The 17,500-nt window shown below is 48.7% G+C and overlaps 1 protein-coding gene across 1 annotated transcript in view; it reads right to left on the reverse strand.

Annotated features, from left to right (window-relative positions):
- Nucleotides 1-17,500, reverse strand: part of LOC124018253 (tubulin-specific chaperone D-like) — a 162,905-nt gene that overhangs the window by 15,706 nt on the left and 129,699 nt on the right. The window contains 3 exon segments of the mRNA XM_046333519.1: nucleotides 12,275-12,413; nucleotides 13,298-13,456; nucleotides 14,823-14,916. Of these exon segments, the coding sequence (XP_046189475.1) occupies nucleotides 12,275-12,413; nucleotides 13,298-13,456; nucleotides 14,823-14,916 (392 nt within the window).

Consider the following 17,500-nt stretch of genomic DNA (forward strand, 5'->3'; position numbering starts at 1 on the left):
CCCCTAGCTGACTGGGGCTGAGGGAGAGAGACCAGGGACATTAGTCCCCCTCCAGAGGGGTTGTCTTTCCCCTAGCTGACTGGGGCTGAGGGAGAGAGACTAGGGACATTAGTCCCCCCAGAGGGGTTGTCTTTCCCCTAGCTGACTGGGGCTGAGGGAGAGAGACCAGGGACATTAGTCCCCCCAGAGGGGTTGTCTTTCCTCTAGCTGACTGGGGCTGAGGGAGAGAGACCAGGGACATTAGTCCCTCCAGAGGGGTTGTCTTTCCCCTAGCTGACTGGGGCTGGAAGGAGAGAGACCAGGGACATTAGTCCTCCCAGAGGGGTTGTCTTTCCCCTAGCTGACTGGGGCTGAGGGAGAGAGACCAGGGACATTAGTCCCCCCCCCAGAGGGGTTGTCTTTCCCCTAGCTGACTGGGGCTGGAGAGGAGAGAGACCAGGGACATTAGTCCCCCTCCAGAGGGGTTGTCTTTCCCCTAGCTGACTGGGGCTGAGGGAGAGAGACCAGGGACATTAGTCCTCCCAGAGGGGTTGTCTTTCCCCTAGCTGACTGGGGCTGAGGGAGAGAGACCAGGGACATTAGTCCCCCCAGAGGGGTTGTCTTTCCTCTAGCTGACTGGGGCTGAGGGAGAGAGACCAGGGACATTAGTCCCCCCAGAGGGGTTGTCTTTCCCCTAGCTGACTGGGGCTGAGGGAGAGAGACCAGGGACATTAGTCCCCCCATAGGGGTTGTCTTTCCTCTAGCTGACTGGGGCTGAGGGAGAGAGACCAGGGACATTAGTCCCCCCAGAGGGGTTGTCTTTCCTCTAGCTGACTGGGGCTGAGGGAGAGAGACCAGGGACATTAGTCCCCCCAGAGGGGTTGTCTTTCCTCTAGCTGACTGGGGCTGAGGGAGAGAGACCAGGGACATTAGTCCCCCCAGAGGGGTTGTCTTTCCCCTAGCTGACTGGGGCTGAGGGAGAGAGACCAGGGACATTAGTCCCCCTCCAGAGGGGTTGTCTTTCCTCTAGCTGACTGGGGCTGAGGGAGAGAGACCAGGGACATTAGTCCCCCCAGAGGGGTTGTCTTTCCCCTAGCTGACTGGGGCTGAGGGAGAGAGACCAGGGACATTAGTCCCCCCAGAGGGGTTGTCTTTCCTCTAGCTGACTGGGGCTGAGGGAGAGAGACCAGGGACATTAGTCCCCCAGAGGGGTTGTCTTTCCTCTAGCTGACTGGGGCTGAGGGAGAGAGACCAGGGACATTAGTCCCCCCAGAGGGGTTGTCTTTCCTCTAGCTGACTGGGGCTGAGGGAGAGAGACCAGGGACATTAGTCCCCCCAGAGGGGTTGTCTTTCCCCTAGCTGACTGGGGCTGAGGGAGAGAGACCAGGGACATTAGTCCCCCCAGAGGGGTTGTCTTTCCTCTAGCTGACTGGGGCTGAGGGAGAGAGACCAGGGACATTAGTCCCTCCAGAGGGGTTGTCTTTCCCCTAGCTGACTGGGGCTGGAAGGAGAGAGACCAGGGACATTAGTCCTCCCAGAGGGGTTGTCTTTCCCTTAGCTGACTGGGGCTGAGGGAGAGAGACCAGGGACATTAGTCCCCCCCAGAGGGGTTGTCTTTCCCCTAGCTGACTGGGGCTGGAGAGGAGAGAGACCAGGGACATTAGTCCCCCTCCAGAGGGGTTGTCTATCCCCTAGCTGACTGGGGCTGAGGGAGAGAGACCAGGGACATTAGTCCTCCCAGAGGGGTTGTCTTTCCCCTAGCTGACTGGGGCTGAGGGAGAGAGACCAGGGACATTAGTCCCCCCCAGAGGGGTTGTCTTTCCCCTAGCTGACTGGGGCTGGAGAGGAGAGAGACCAGGGACATTAGTCCCCCTCCAGAGGGGTTGTCTTTCCCCTAGCTGACTGGGGCTGAGGGAGAGAGACCAGGGACATTAGTCCCCCTCCAGAGGGGTTGTCTTTCCTCTAGCTGACTGGGGCTGAGGGAGAGAGACCAGGGACATTAGTCCCCCCAAACTGTCCCAGGGGTTGTCTTTCCTCTAGCTGACTGGGGCTGAGGGAGAAGACCAGGGACATTAGTCCCCCCAGAGGGGTTGTCTTTCCCTAGCTGACTGGGGCTGAGGGAGAGAGACCAGGGACATTAGTCCCCCAGAGGGGTTGTCTTTCCCCTAGCTGACTGGGGCTGAGGGAGAGAGACCAGGGACATTAGTCCCCCCAGAGGGGTTGTCTTTCCTCTAGCTGACTGGGGCTGAGGGAGAGAGACCAGGGACATTAGTCCCCCCAGAGGGGTTGTCTTTCCCCTAGCTGACTGGGGCTGAGGGAGAGAGACCAGGGACATTAGTCCCCCTCCAGAGGGGTTGTCTTTCCTCTAGCTGACTGGGGCTGAGGGAGAGAGACCAGGGACATTAGTCCCCCCAGAGGGGTTGTCTTTCCTCTAGCTGACTGGGGCTGAGGGAGAGAGACCAGGGACATTAGTCCCCCAGAGGGGTTGTCTTTCCTCTAGCTGACTGGGGCTGAGGAGAGACCAGGGACATTAGTCCCCCCAGAGGGGTTGTCTTTCCCCTAGCTGACTGGGGCTGAGGGAGAGAGACCAGGGACATTAGTCCCCCTCCAGAGGGGTTGTCTTTCCTCTAGCTGACTGGGGCTGAGGGAGAGAGACCAGGGACATTAGTCCCCCCAGAGGGGTTGTCTTTCCTCTAGCTGACTGGGGCTGAGGGAGAGAGACCAGGGACATTAGTCCCCCCAGAGGGGTTGTCTTTCCTCTAGCTGACTGGGGCTGAGGGAGAGAGACCAGGGACATTAGTCCCCCCAGAGGGGTTGTCTTTCCCCTAGCTGACTGGGGCTGAGGGAGAGAGACCAGGGACATTAGTCCCCCCAGAGGGGTTGTCTTTCCCCTAGCTGACTGGGGCTGAGGGAGAGAGACCAGGGACATTAGTCCCCCCCAGAGGGGTTGTCTTTCCTCTAGCTGACTGGGGCTGAGGGAGAGAGACCAGGGACATTAGTCCTCCCAGAGGGGTTGTCTTTCCCCTAGCTGACTGGGGCTGAGGGAGAGAGACCAGGGACATTAGTCCCCCAGAGGGGTTGTCTTTCCTCTAGCTGACTGGGGCTGAGGGAGAGAGACCAGGGACATTAGTCCCCCCAGAGGGGTTGTCTTTCCTCTAGCTGACTGGGGCTGAGGGAGAGAGACCAGGGACATTAGTCCCCCCAGAGGGGTTGTCTTTCCTCTAGCTGACTGGGGCTGAGGGAGAGAGACCAGGGACATTAGTCCCCCCCAGAGGGGTTGTCTTTCCCCTAGCTGACTGGGGCTGAGGGAGAGAGACCAGGGACATTAGTCCCCCTCCAGAGGGGTTGTCTTTCCTCTAGCTGACTGGGGCTGAGGGAGAGAGACCAGGGACATTAGTCCCCCCCAGAGGGGTTGTCTTTCCTCTAGCTGACTGGGGCTGAGGGAGAGAGACCAGGGACATTAGTCCCCCCAGAGGGGTTGTCTTTCCTCTAGCTGACTGGGGCTGAGGGAGAGAGACCAGGGACATTAGTCCCCCCAGAGGGGTTGTCTTTCCCCTAGCTGACTGGGGCTGAGAGACCAGGGACATTAGTCCCCCTCCAGAGGGGTTATCTTTCCTCTAGCTGACTGGGGCTGAGGGAGAGAGACCAGGGACATTAGTCCCCCCAGAGGGGTTGTCTTTCCTCTAGCTGACTGGGGCTGAGGGAGAGAGACCAGGGACATTAGTCCCCCCAGAGGGGTTGTCTTTCCTCTAGCTGACTGGGGCTGAGGGAGAGAGACCAGGGACATTAGTCCCCCCAGAGGGGTTGTCTTTCCTCTAGCTGACTGGGGCTGAGGGAGAGAGACCAGGGACATTAGTCCCCCCAGAGGGGTTGTCTTTCCTCTAGCTGACTGGGGCTGAGGGAGAGAGACCAGGGACATTAGTCCCCCCAGAGGGGTTGTCTTTCCTCTAGCTGACTGGGGCTGAGGGAGAGAGACCAGGGACATTAGTCCCCCCCAGAGGGGTTGTCTTTCCTCTAGCTGACTGGGGCTGAGGGAGAGAGACCAGGGACATTAGTCCCCCCAGAGGGGTTGTCTTTCCTCTAGCTGACTGGGGCAGAGGGAGAGACCAGGGACATTAGTCCCTCCAGAGGGGTTGTCTTTCCTCTAGCTGACTGGGGCTGAGGGAGAGACCAGGGACATTAGTCCCCCCAGAGGGGTTGTCTTTCCCCTAGCTGACTGGGGCTGAGGGAGAGAGACCAGGGACATTAGTCCCCCCAGAGGGGTTGTCTTTCCTCTAGCTGACTGGGGCTGAGGGAGAGACCAGGGACATTAGTCCCCCCAGAGGGGTTGTCTTTCCCCTAGCTGACTGGGGCTGAGGGAGAGAGGACTTCCGTCTTCTATACTTTGGCAATGTCTGTAGTTTTTAAAATGTTATTTTACCTTTATTTAACTTGGCAAGTCAGTTAAGAACAAATTCTTATTTTCAATGATGGCCTGGGAACAGTGTGTTAACTGCCTGTTCAGGGGCAGAACGATAGATCTGCTAAATGGTTTTTGTATGTGGTATTTCTCTGTCTCTGACTTGCTATAATCTGGTTGGACTGGAGACACACAGACACTTCTGAGGTAGCCAGAACGGTGTCCCTCGGCTGATCTGGAGTTGGTTCTCACACACAACAGTCCAAAGTGATGAAGCATCCTGTTGGATCGCCGTTTCACATTCGTGTTGCGATATTTCATAAACCATCTCCTGTGAGACTCCCTTCCCCCCTCTCCCACTGCTTAGTCCAACTCTCTTCTCTCATACCCCCCTGAAAGACCAGCATGTCATCACGGCAGGGTAGTCTAGTGGTTAGAGTGTTGGACTAGTAACCGGAAGGTTGCAAGTTCAAACCCCCGAGCTGACAATATCGCAACACGAATGTGAAATGGCGGTAAAGGAGACGGGGACGATGAGAAAGTTTCCAGGATCCAACAGGATGCTTCATCACTTTGGACTGTTGTGTGTGAGAACCAACTCCAGATCAGCCGAGGGACACAGTTCTGGCTACCTCAGAAGTGTCTGTGTGTCTCCAGTCCAGCCAGATTATAGCAAGAGTCAGATTCAGATAAATACCATTTAGCAAATCTTATTGAGGGTGTAGCTTGTGTTCCTATCTCCAACAGTGGAGTAATATCTAACAATACACAACCTAAAGTAAAGGAATGGAGTTCAGAATATATAAATATTTGGATGAGCAATGTCAGAGCGACATAGACTAAGATAAAGTAGAATAGAATACAGTATATACATATGAGATGAGTAATGCAGGATATGTGAACATTATTAAAGTGACCAGTGTTCCATTATTAAAGTGACCAGTGTTCCATTATTAAAGTGACCAGTGTTCCATTATTAAAGTGACCAGTGTTCCATTATTAAAGTGACCAGTGTTCCATTATTAAAGTGACCAGTGTTCCATTATTAAAGTGACCAGTGTTCCATTATTAAAGTGACCAGTGTTCCATTATTAAAGTGACCAGTGTTCCATTATTAAAGTGATCAGTGTTCCATTATTAAAGTGACCAGTGTTCCATTATTAAAGTGACCAGTGTTCCATTATTAAAGTGACCAGGGTTCCATTATTAAAGTGACCAGTGTTCCATCATTAAAGTGACCAGTGTTCCATTATTAAAGTGACCAGTGTTCCATTATTAAAGTGACCAGTGTTCCATTATTAAAGTGACCAGTGTTCCATTATTAAAATGACTAGTGTTCCATTATTAAAGTGACCAGTGTTCCATTATTAAAGTGACCAGTGTTCCATTATTAAAGTGACCAGTGTTCCATTATTAAAGTGACCAGTGTTCCATTATTAAAGTGACCAGTGTTCCATTATTAAAGTGACCAGTGTTCCATTATTAAAGTGACCAGTGTTCCATTATTAAAGTGACCAGTGTTCCATTATTAAAGTGACTAGTGTTCCATTATTAAAGTGACCAGTGTTCCATTATTAAAGTGACTAGTGTTCCATTATTAAATTGACCAGTGTTCCATTATTAAAGTGACCAGTGTTCCATTATTAAAGTGACCCGTGTTCCATTATTAAAGTGACTAGTGTTCCATTATTAAAGTGACCAGTGTTCCATTATTAAAGTGACCAGTGTTCCATTATTAAAGTGACCAGTGTTCCATTATTAAAGTGACTAGTGTTCCATTATTAAAGTGACTAGTGTTCCATTATTAAATTGACCAGTGTTCCATTATTAAAGTGACCAGTGTTCCATTATTAAAGTGACCCGTGTTCCATTATTAAAGTGACCAGTGTTCCATTATTAAAGTGACCAGTGTTCCATTATTAAATTGACCAGTGTTCCATTATTAAAGTGACCAGTGTTCCATTATTAAAGTGACTAGTGTTCCATTATTAAATTGACCAGTGTTCCATTATTAAAGTGACCAGTGTTCCATTATTAAAGTGACTAGTGTTCCATTATTAAATTGACCAGTGTTCCATTATTAAAGTGACCAGTGTTCCATTATTAAAGTGACCCGTGTTCCATTATTAAAGTGACTAGTGTTCCATTATTAAAGTGACCCGTGTTCCATTATTAAAGTGACCAGTGTTCCATTATTAAAGTGACCAGTGTTCCATTATTAAAGTGACTAGTGTTCCATTATTAAATTGACCAGTGTTCCATTATTAAAGTGACCAGTGTTCCATTATTAAAGTGACCAGTGTTCCATTATTAAAGTGACCAGTGTTCCATTATTAAAGTGACCAGTGTTCCATTATTAAAGTGACCAGTGTTCCATTATTAAAGTGACCCGTGTTCCATTATTAAAGTGACCAGTGTTCCATTATTAAAGTGACCAGTGATTACTAGTCTATGCATATAACGTCAGGGCAGCAGCTTCTATGTGGTAGAATCGATAGGGCAAAAGGTACTTATAAAACCTTCATTCATTCATTCATTCACACACACACACACACACACACACACACACACACACACACACACACACACACACACACACACACACACACACACACACACACACACACACACACACACACACACACACACACACACACACACACACACACACACACACAGGAATGGTTTAAGGTGGGAGAGGTTTCCTTAAAGAAAGGAAAGACCAGCCAACATCACTAAACACAGATCCATTTGTTCTGGATCAACTCCCATCTGTGTTTTGGGTTTTAGGTTGTTGTTTACAGGAACCAGGTGGATGTGGGCCAGAGGAGCGTCAAGCTGATGTCTGGTGCCCGAGAAACAAAGACTGATGGAACAGATGAGAGTGGAGGTACTGGTATCCTCGGTGGTGTGAATATTAGCAGTGTGATGGACCCCCCCCTGCTGGCCTTTAGACCCACACACTGGAGAGACCAGTGGTCAAACCACTGTTTCACTAAGGTGCTTTTCCAGAGACAACATCATGACTTTCGTTGACTCACAAATCTGCAACAACATGCAGTCTTTGGACGGTAGCAGTGTGGGAACCACAGTCAATGTACGATGGACACAGTGAGGGGTAGTGGCGGCTACAGACACAGACTGTGGATATAGACAGATAAACACAGACAAACAACAACAGACACCGACTGTGGCCCCAGACAGCTAACTACAGACAGACAACCACAGATACATGCTCTAGCTACAGACAGATAGCCACAGACACATAACTACAGACATACAATGCAGCCACAGATGGATAAACCACAGACACATACGGTGGCTACAGGCATATAACTACAGACATAACCACAGACACATACTGTGGTCACAGGCATAGAACTACAGACACAACTACAGACACATGCTGTGGCTACAGTCAGATAGCTACAGACAGATAGCTACAGACAGATAGCTACAGACAGATAGCTACAGACAGATAGCTACAGACAGATAGCTACAGACACATACTGTGGCTACAGACAGATAGCTACAGACAGATAGCTACAGACAGATAGCTACAGACACATACTGTGGCTACAGACAGATAGCTACAGACAGATAGCTACAGACACATACTGTGGCTACAGACAGATAGCTACAGACAGATAGCTACAGACAGATAGCTACAGACACATACTGTGGCTACAGACAGATAGCTACAGACAGATAGCTACAGACAGATAGCTACAGACAGATAGCTACAGACAGATAGCTACAGACAGATAGCTACAGACCAGTGGCAGTCAGTGCTGTTTAAGATGTATTTTTATTTATGAGCAGGGCTTTACTTCTATTACAGCATATTGGATGACTCTCATTCATATTCCGTTCACCCAGTTCAATGTAACATCGATAGGTTTAGGCTACTACATGATACTAGAATGTTCCCTCTACCCATCATGAGGTTGATACAACCTAGCCTATGAAGGACAGTTTATAACCTAGCCTATGAAGGACAGTTTATAACCTAGCCTATGAAGGACAGTTTATAACCTAGCCTATGAAGGACAGTTTATAACCTAGCCTATGAAGGACAGTTTATAACCTAGCCTATGAAGGACAGTTTATAACCTAGCCTATGAAGGACAGTTTATAACCTAGCCTATGAAGGACAGTTTACAACCTAGCCTATGAAGGACAGTTTATAACCTAGCCTATGAATGCCAGTTTACAACCTAGCCTATGAAGGACAGTTTATAACCTAGCCTATGAAGGACAGTTTATAACCTAGCCTATGAAGGACAGTTTACAACGCAGGTGCACACAGGTCGAGAGAATTTTGAGGAACAAAGGTGACAGACTCAACATATTCAATACCGCCTTGCACACTGTTTCCTGCATCTAGCTGATCTAGAGTGTAATCATTAGTCCAACAGTTGCAAACGAGAGTTTCTATTGGACATATTCAGGTATGTTTATCCCGGTTTTTCAACAGAATCGGTGCAATGAACACACCCCTGAGCACACGCAAACACAGTTCTCTTTCATAGCAGCCACATACAAACAGCTCATTGTGTATATAAATTCCTTCTCACATCTATCTACGTGCTCTCCCCCTCTCACCTTTTCCCTTCGCTTGTGGACTTCAGTGCACAACACATTAGCTGTCTGTGACCAGGCGAAAAAAATATTTTCCAAGCCAAACCTTCATATCATGACCGCTAACCGCACACAGCCTACATTGTTGTCACGTCATAGTCAACATGGCTACTAGGACTAACCCGCTAGTGAACCCACTACAATCATGCAGTGCAGTGTACAGTCAACAAGCAGTTTATCCGTTACACAGACTGGCCCCGGTGGCAAAACATTAATAAAACCAAAAGCTTACCTTGACTTGGAAGAGTTCCAGTGTTGGATAGCTATAGCCAGCTAGCTAACATAGCATCCCTCTCTGTTGGATAGCCATAGCCAGCTAGCTAACATAGCATCCCTCTCTGTTGGACAGCCATAGCCAGCTAGCTAACATAGCATCCCTCTCTGTTGGATAGCCATAGCCAGCTAGCTAACATAGCATCCCTCTCTATTGGATAGCCATAGCCAGCTAGCTAACATAGCATCCCTCTCTGTTGGACAGCCATAGCCAGCTAGCTAACATAGCATCCCTCTCTGTTGGATAGCCATAGCCAGCTAGCTAACATAGCATCCTTCTCTGTTGGACAGCCATAGCCAGCTAGCTAACATAGCATTCCTCTCTGTTGGATAGCCATAGCCAGCTAGCTAACATAGCATCCCTCTCTATTGGATAGTCATAGCCAGCTAGCTAACATAGCATCCCTCTCTGTTGGATAGGCATAGCCAGCTAGCGAACATAGCATCCCCCTCTGTTGGACAGCCATAGCCAGCTAGCTAACATAGCATCCCTCTCTGTTGGATAGTCATAGCCAACTAGCTAACATAGGCTCCCTCTCTGTTGGATAGCCATAGCCAGCTAGCTAACATAGCATCCCTCTCTGTTGGATAGCCATAGCCAGCTAGCTAACATAGCATCCCTCTCTGTTGGATAGTCATAGCCAACTAGCTAACATAGGCTCCCTCTCTGTTGGATAGCCATAGCCAGCTAGCTAACATAGCATCCCTCTCTGTTGGATAGCCATAGCCAGCTAGCTAACATAGCATCCCTCTCTATTGGATAGTCATAGCCAGCTAGCTAACATAGCATCCCTCTCTATTGGATAGTCATAGCCAGCTAGCTAACATAGCATTCCTCTCTGTTTGAGCAGGGTGTTTCAGTAGGCTAAACTAGCTATCTACATTAGCTAGCTAAGTAAGTGAAGAAAAAGAAGAAGAAATATAGCTACAGTAGCTCTCTCGCTCACTGGTCTCTCACTCACTCTTGCTTCTCGTTCGTTTACATTTTTTGTTTAAATGTATTTGTTAAAAACTGTTGAACTATTGTCTTTCTCTCTCCTTGAGTCAACTACTCACCACGTTATGCACTGCAGTGCTAGCTAGCTGTAGCTTACGCTTTCACGACACCATGGTACTACTGTAGACCTTCATTGCAAAACAGTTTTAATCATTATTTGGTGGCATGTGGAAAAGGATAACTTGTTTTATATTTCACAATTCGCATTTTTATGAATTTCATTCTGAGGAGTCTCCACTGCTACAGACACAGAGCTACAGACGCGTGGCTACAGACACAGAGCTACAGACACAGGGTTACAGACACAGAGTTACAGACACAGAGTTACAGACACAGAGTTACAGGGCTACAGACACAGGGCTACAGACACAGGGCTACAGACACAGGGCTACAGACACAGGGCTACAGACGCGTGGCTACAGACACAGAGCTACAGACACAGGGTTACAGACACAGAGTTACAGACACAGAGTTACAGACACAGAGTTACAGACACAGAGTTACAGGGCTACAGACACGGGGCTACAGACACAGGGCTACAGACACAGGGCTACAGACACAGGGTTACAGACACAGAGCTACAGACACAGAGCTACAGACACAGAGCTACAGACACAGAGTTACAGGGCTATAGACACATGGATACAGACACAGAGCTACAGACACAGAGTTACAGGGCTATAGACACATGGATACAGACACGGGGCTACAGACACGGGGCTACAGACACAGAGCTACAGACACAGGGCTACAGGCACAGAGCTACAGACACAGAGCTACAGACACAGAGCTACAGACAGTTACAGGGCTATAGACACAGGGTTACAGACACAGAGTTACAGACACAGAGTTACAGGGCTACAGACACGGGGCTACAGACACAGGGCTACAGACACAGGGCTACAGACACAGGGTTACAGACACAGAGCTACAGACACAGAGCTACAGACACAGAGCTACAGACACAGAGTTACAGGGCTATAGACACATGGATACAGACACAGAGCTACAGACACAGAGTTACAGGGCTATAGACACATGGATACAGACACGGGGCTACAGACACGGGGCTACAGACACAGAGCTACAGACACAGGGCTACAGGCACAGAGCTACAGACACAGAGCTACAGACAGTTACAGGGCTATAGACACAGGGTTACAGACACAGGGCTACAGACACAGAGCTACAGACACAGGGCTACAGACACAGGGCTACAGGACTATAGACACAGGGTTACAGACACAGGGCTACAGGACTATAGACACAGGGCTCCAGACACAGAGCTACAGACACATGGCTACAGACACAGGGCTACAGACACAGGGCTACAGACACAGGGCTACAGACACAGGGCTACAGACACAGGGCTACAGACACCGGGCTACAGACACCGGGCTACAGACACAGGGCTACAGACACAGGGCTACAGACACAGAGCTACAGACACAGAGCTACAGACACAGAGCTACAGACACAGGGCTACAGACACAGGGCTACAGACACAGGGCTACAGACACAGAGCTACAGACACAGAGCTACAGACACAGAGCTACAGACACAGAGCTACAGACACAGAGCTACAGACACAGAGTTACAGGGCTCCAGACACAGGGCTCCAGACACAGGGCTACAGACACAGGGCTACAGACACAGGGCTACAGACACAGGGCTACAGACACGGGGCTACAGACACAGGGCTACAGACACAGAGCACACAGGGCTACAGACACGGGGCTACAGACACAGAGTTACAGGACTATAGACACAGGGTTACAGACACAGGGCTACAGGACTATAGACACAGGGTTACAGACACAGGGCTACAGACACAGAGTTACAGGGCTACAGACACAGGGCTACAGACACGGGGCTACAGACACAGAGCTACAGACACAGGGCTACAGACACAGGGCTACAGACACAGGGCTACAGACACAGGGCTACAGACACAGAGCTACAGACACAGGGCTACAGACACGTACCGTAGACTCAGTCAGTCCTCCTACAGACACAGTCAACCCCAGCAGTGTGTGGTACTGGTATTGGGGCAGTCTGAGCAGCTGGGTGATGTGGGGGAAGGCCTGAGACGGAGCGTTCCAGTTCAGACCCTCTGCCCCTTCACTGAGAGCACAGAGACACACACAGGGTACAGTTAGTTCTTCAATTCAATAACTGACCTGTAAATCTTTCATTGAAACGTGCCCACTGTATGAGATTACCCTGAGCCATCCATAGTACTGTATGAGATTACCCTGAGCCATCCATAGTATTGTATGAGATTACCCTGAGCCATCCATAGTATTGTATGAGATTACCCTGAGCCATCCATAGTATTGTATGAGATTACCCTGAGCCATCCATAGTATTGTATGAGATTACCCTGAGCCATCTATATATATATATATATATATATATATATATAGAGGGATAATGTGGTTGCCTCACCTAGCTACCTGATAACTACTCTGTTGAGGGATAATGTACTGACTGTGATGTGGTTGTCTCATCTAGCTACCTGATAACTACGCTGAGGGATAATGTACTGACTGTGATGTGGTTGTCTCACCTAGCTACCTGATAACTACTCTGAGGGATAATGTACTGACTGTGATGTGGTTGTCTCACCTAGCTACCTGATAACTACTCTGAGTGATAATGTACTGACTGTGATGTGGTTGTCTCACCTAGCTACCTGATAACTACTCTGTTGAGGGATAATGTACTGACTGTGATGTGGTTGTCTCACCTAGCTACCTGATAACTACGCTGAGGGATAATGTACTGACTGTGATGTGGTTGTCTCACCTAGCTACCTGATAACTACTCTGAGGGATAATGTACTGACTGTGATGTGGTTGTCTCACCTAGCTACCTGATAACTACTCTGTTGAGGGATAATGTACTGACTGTGATGTGGTTGTCTCACCTAGCTTACCTTCAGATGTAAGTCACTTTGGATAACAGCATCTGCTAAATGACAGCAATGTAAATGTGTTTAGACTCACGTAGGGAAGATGGCGAGCAGCTCCTCTCGGTGGGGGATGTGAGGTACTGCAGGGTTGTTACTATGGAGGAGCCTGACGAACACTGATCCAGCATGGGCTCTGTAGCGGTCGATCTTCTCTGCTGACTGCTGGGCCAAGCTACACATCATACCATTCACCCTGAGGAGGAGAGATGAGAGGAGGAGGAGAGAGATGAGAGGAGTAGAGGAGAGAGGGAGATGAGGAGAGAGATGAGGAGGAGGGATGAGAGGAGGAGGAGAGAGATGAGAGGAGTAGAGGAGAGAGGGAGATGAGGAGAGAGATGAGGAGGAGGGATGAGAGGAGGAGGAGAGAGATGAGAGGAGAGAGGGAGATGAGGAGAGATGAGGAGTAGAGGAGAGAGGGAGGAGATGAGGAGGAGAGGGATGAGAGGAGTAGAGGAGAGAGGGAGATGAGGAGAGAGATGAGGAGGAGGGATGAGAGGAGGAGGAGAGAGATGAGAGGAGTAGAGGAGAGAGGGAGATGAGGAGAGAGATGAGGAGGAGAGGGATGAGAGGAGTAGAGGAGAGAGGGAGATGAGGAGAAAGGGAGATGAGGAGAGAGGGGGATGAGGAGGGATGAGAGGAGTAGAGGAGATGAGAGGAGGAGAGGGATGAGATGAGGAGAGATATGAGAGGAGGAGAAGGATGAGGGAGGAGATTAGGAGAGATGAGAGGTGGAGAGGGAATGAGGAGAGATGAGAGGAGGAGAGAGATGAGAGAGATGAGGAGAGGAGTAGAGAGATGAGGAGGAGAGGGATGAGAGGGAGATGAGGAGAGGAGAGGAAGAGAGGGATGAGGAGAGGAGTAGAGAGATGAGGAGGAGAGGGATGAGAGGGAGATGAGGAGAGAGGAGAGGAAGAGAGGGATGAGATGAGGAGAGATGAGAGGAGAGGAGGAAAGATGAGTGGGAGGAGAGAGGGATGATGGGAGGAGAGGAGAGGGGATGAATGGAGGGGAATTAAAGGATGAGAATATAAAAAGGAGCTCAGGAGGAAATGAATGGAGAGGTTTATCATCCCCAATAATATCTTTAATACCTACTACATCTGTCATAACACCTTCTCCCACCTTCTATAGAGAATGCTTATAAATGATCTACGAAGCATCTATGAAGGCCTTATGAAGGGTTTATGAGTGCCTTATGAAGGGTTTATGAGGGCCTTATGAAGGGTTTATGAGGGCCTTATGAAGGGTTTATGAGGGCCTTATGAAGGGTTTATGAGGGCCTTATGAAGGGTTTATGAGGGCCTTATGAAGGGTTTATGAGGGCCTTATGAAGGGTTTATGAGGGCCTGATGAAGGGTTTATGAGGGCCTGATGAAGGGTTTATGAGGGCCTTATGAAGGGTTTATGAGGGCCTTATGAAGGGTTTATGAGGGCCTTATGAAGGGTTTATGAGGGCCTTATGAAGGGTTTATGAGGGCCTTATGAAGGGTTTATGAGGGCTCTATAAAGGCGTTAAAGTGGTACAGTGTGATTGAGGAAGTTATTCCATTGCTACTCACAGGCCTGGTGAGAGTAGTTGTGGAGCAGTGCCCACCACACACAGAGTCACCTCCATCAGGCTGGTAATGGCTGCCTCTCTCACCCTGGAGAGGAGGAGGAGGGAGATGAATACATTAAACACACAGAGTCACCTCCATCAGGCTGGTAATGGCTGCCTCTCTCACCCTGGAGAGGAGGAGGAGGGAGATGAATACATTAAACACACAGAGTCACCTCCATCAGGCTGGTAATGGCTGCCTCTCTCACCCTGGAGAGGAGGAGGAGGGAGATGAATACATTAAACACACAGAGTCACCTCCATCAGGCTGGTAATGGCTGCCTCTCTCACCCTGGAGAGGAGGAGGAGGGAGATGAATACATTAAACACACAGAGTCACCTCCATCAGGCTGGTAATGGCTGCCTCTCTCACCCTGGAGAGGAAGAGGAGGAGGGAGATGAATACATTAAACACACAGAGTCACCTCCATCAGGCTGGTAATGGCTGCCTCTCTCACCCTGGAGAGGAGGAGGAGGGAGATGAATGCATTAAACACACAGAGTCACCTCCATCAGGCGGGTAATGGCTGCCTCTCTCACCCTGGAGAGGAGGAGGAGGGAGATGAATACATTAAACACACACACCTGAAATGCCACGAGTCACGGCACCGCCCCCGGGTCCTAAAAGCTAATATTCAAATCAGTTGGTCATGTCCCGAGGGCAGCTTTTGTTTGTGTGATAAGGTAATCAGGGCATCTACTCTAATGTCATGCCCTGAGAGGGGAGCCACAGTGTGTGTGTGTGTGTGTGTGTGTGAACACGCGTGCGGAGCGACAGTTAACAGGTGAAGAGAATGCTGTAAAAGGGATCGAGACAGACAGACAGGACAGACAGACAACAGACAGACAGACAGACAGACGGACGACAGACGGACAGACAGACAGACGGACAGACAGACAGACAGACAGACGGACAGACGGACAGACAGGACAGACAGGACAGGACAGACAGACAGAAACTAGTTGATGTAATATTAAGGCTGTAATAAGGAGTAAAGGTCATAGATCAGAGTCATCATTCACTACAAGCCTCCTCCCCTCCAAACTACCTCATCCCCATATTGTTATTTATTTATTTTCTCTCCTTTGCATCCCAGTATCTCTACCTGCACATTCATCTTCTGCACATCTATCACTACAGTGTTAATTGCTCTAAATTCTAATTATTTAGCCACTATCACCCCTATCTTACCTGCCTTATCTCCTGCCCTAATCTTACCTGCACATTCATCTGTATATCTAGACCTTTTCTCTATCTGTCACCCCAGTATTGACTGCACATCTTTGTTTCTAACATCTATAACTCTGTATCTGTTGTTTGTGTCACACTCTTTATCTTGGCCAGGTCATCTTCTGTAAATCTATCACTCCAGTTCTCAACTGGCCCATTCATCTTCTGTCTATAAAGGTGATCTGGCCCACATGGTTAAATAAAGGTGATCTGGCTACCTGGTTAAATTCATCTGATCTATCCCACCTGGTTCTACCTAAATTCATCTTCTGCCCTATCACCCCAGTATCTCTAAATAAAGTATCTCTACCTGCACATTCATCTTCTGCACATAAATCACCCCAGTATCTCTACCTGCACATTCATCTTCTAAATCTAAAGGTGATCTGGCCATCTATCACCCCAGTATCTCTACCTGATCTATCCCACTCCAGTTAAATCTATCACCCCAGTATCTCTACCTGGTTAAATAAAGGTGATCTATCCCACCTGGTTAAATAAAGTATCTCTACCTGGTTAAATAAAGGTGATCTGGCCCACATCCAGTATCTCTACCTGTTCAATCTGATCTGGCCCTATCCCCAGTATCTCTACCTGCAATAAAGGTGATCTGGCCCACCTCTATCACCCCAGTATCTCTACCTGCACATCTAAATCCAGTATCTCTACCTGCACATCTATCACCCAGTATCTCTAATAAATCTGATCTGGTATCTCTACCTGCACATCTATCAATATCTCTACCTGCATCTGGCCCACCCGGTTAAATAACCCCAGGTGATCTGGCCTGCACATCTATTAAATATCTGATCTGCACATCTATCACCCCAGTATCTCTACCTGCATCTATCACCCCTGTATCTCTACCTGATCTATCACACCCAGTATCTCTACCTGACCTCTATCACCCCAGTTCTACCTAAACATCTATCTGGTATCTCTACCTGCACATCTAAATAAAGTATCTCTACCTGCACATCTAAATAAAGTATCTCTACCCACATCTATCACCCCAGTATCTCTACCTGCACATCTAACCCCAGTATCTCCCACCTGGTCTATCACTAAAGTATCTCTACCTGCACATCTATCACCCCAGTATCTCTACCTGCAATCTATACAATTTTAAAAAATCTCTACCTGCACAATCACAGTATCTCTACCTGCACATCTATCACCCCAGTATCTCTACCTGCACATCTATCACCCCAGTATCTCTAGGCACATCTATCACTGGTATCTCTACCAATCATCAACAGATATCTACCTGCACATCTATCACCCCAGTATCTCTACAAACATCTATCACTGTATCTCTACCTGCACTATCATCCAGTATCTCTACCTTCTATCACTCCAGTATCTCTACCTGCACATCTATCACTCCAGTATCTCTACCTACACATCTA

Source organism: Oncorhynchus gorbuscha, unplaced genomic scaffold (assembly GCF_021184085.1).
Source record: "Oncorhynchus gorbuscha isolate QuinsamMale2020 ecotype Even-year unplaced genomic scaffold, OgorEven_v1.0 Un_scaffold_454, whole genome shotgun sequence".
Classification (NCBI taxonomy): Eukaryota; Metazoa; Chordata; class Actinopteri; order Salmoniformes; family Salmonidae; genus Oncorhynchus; species Oncorhynchus gorbuscha.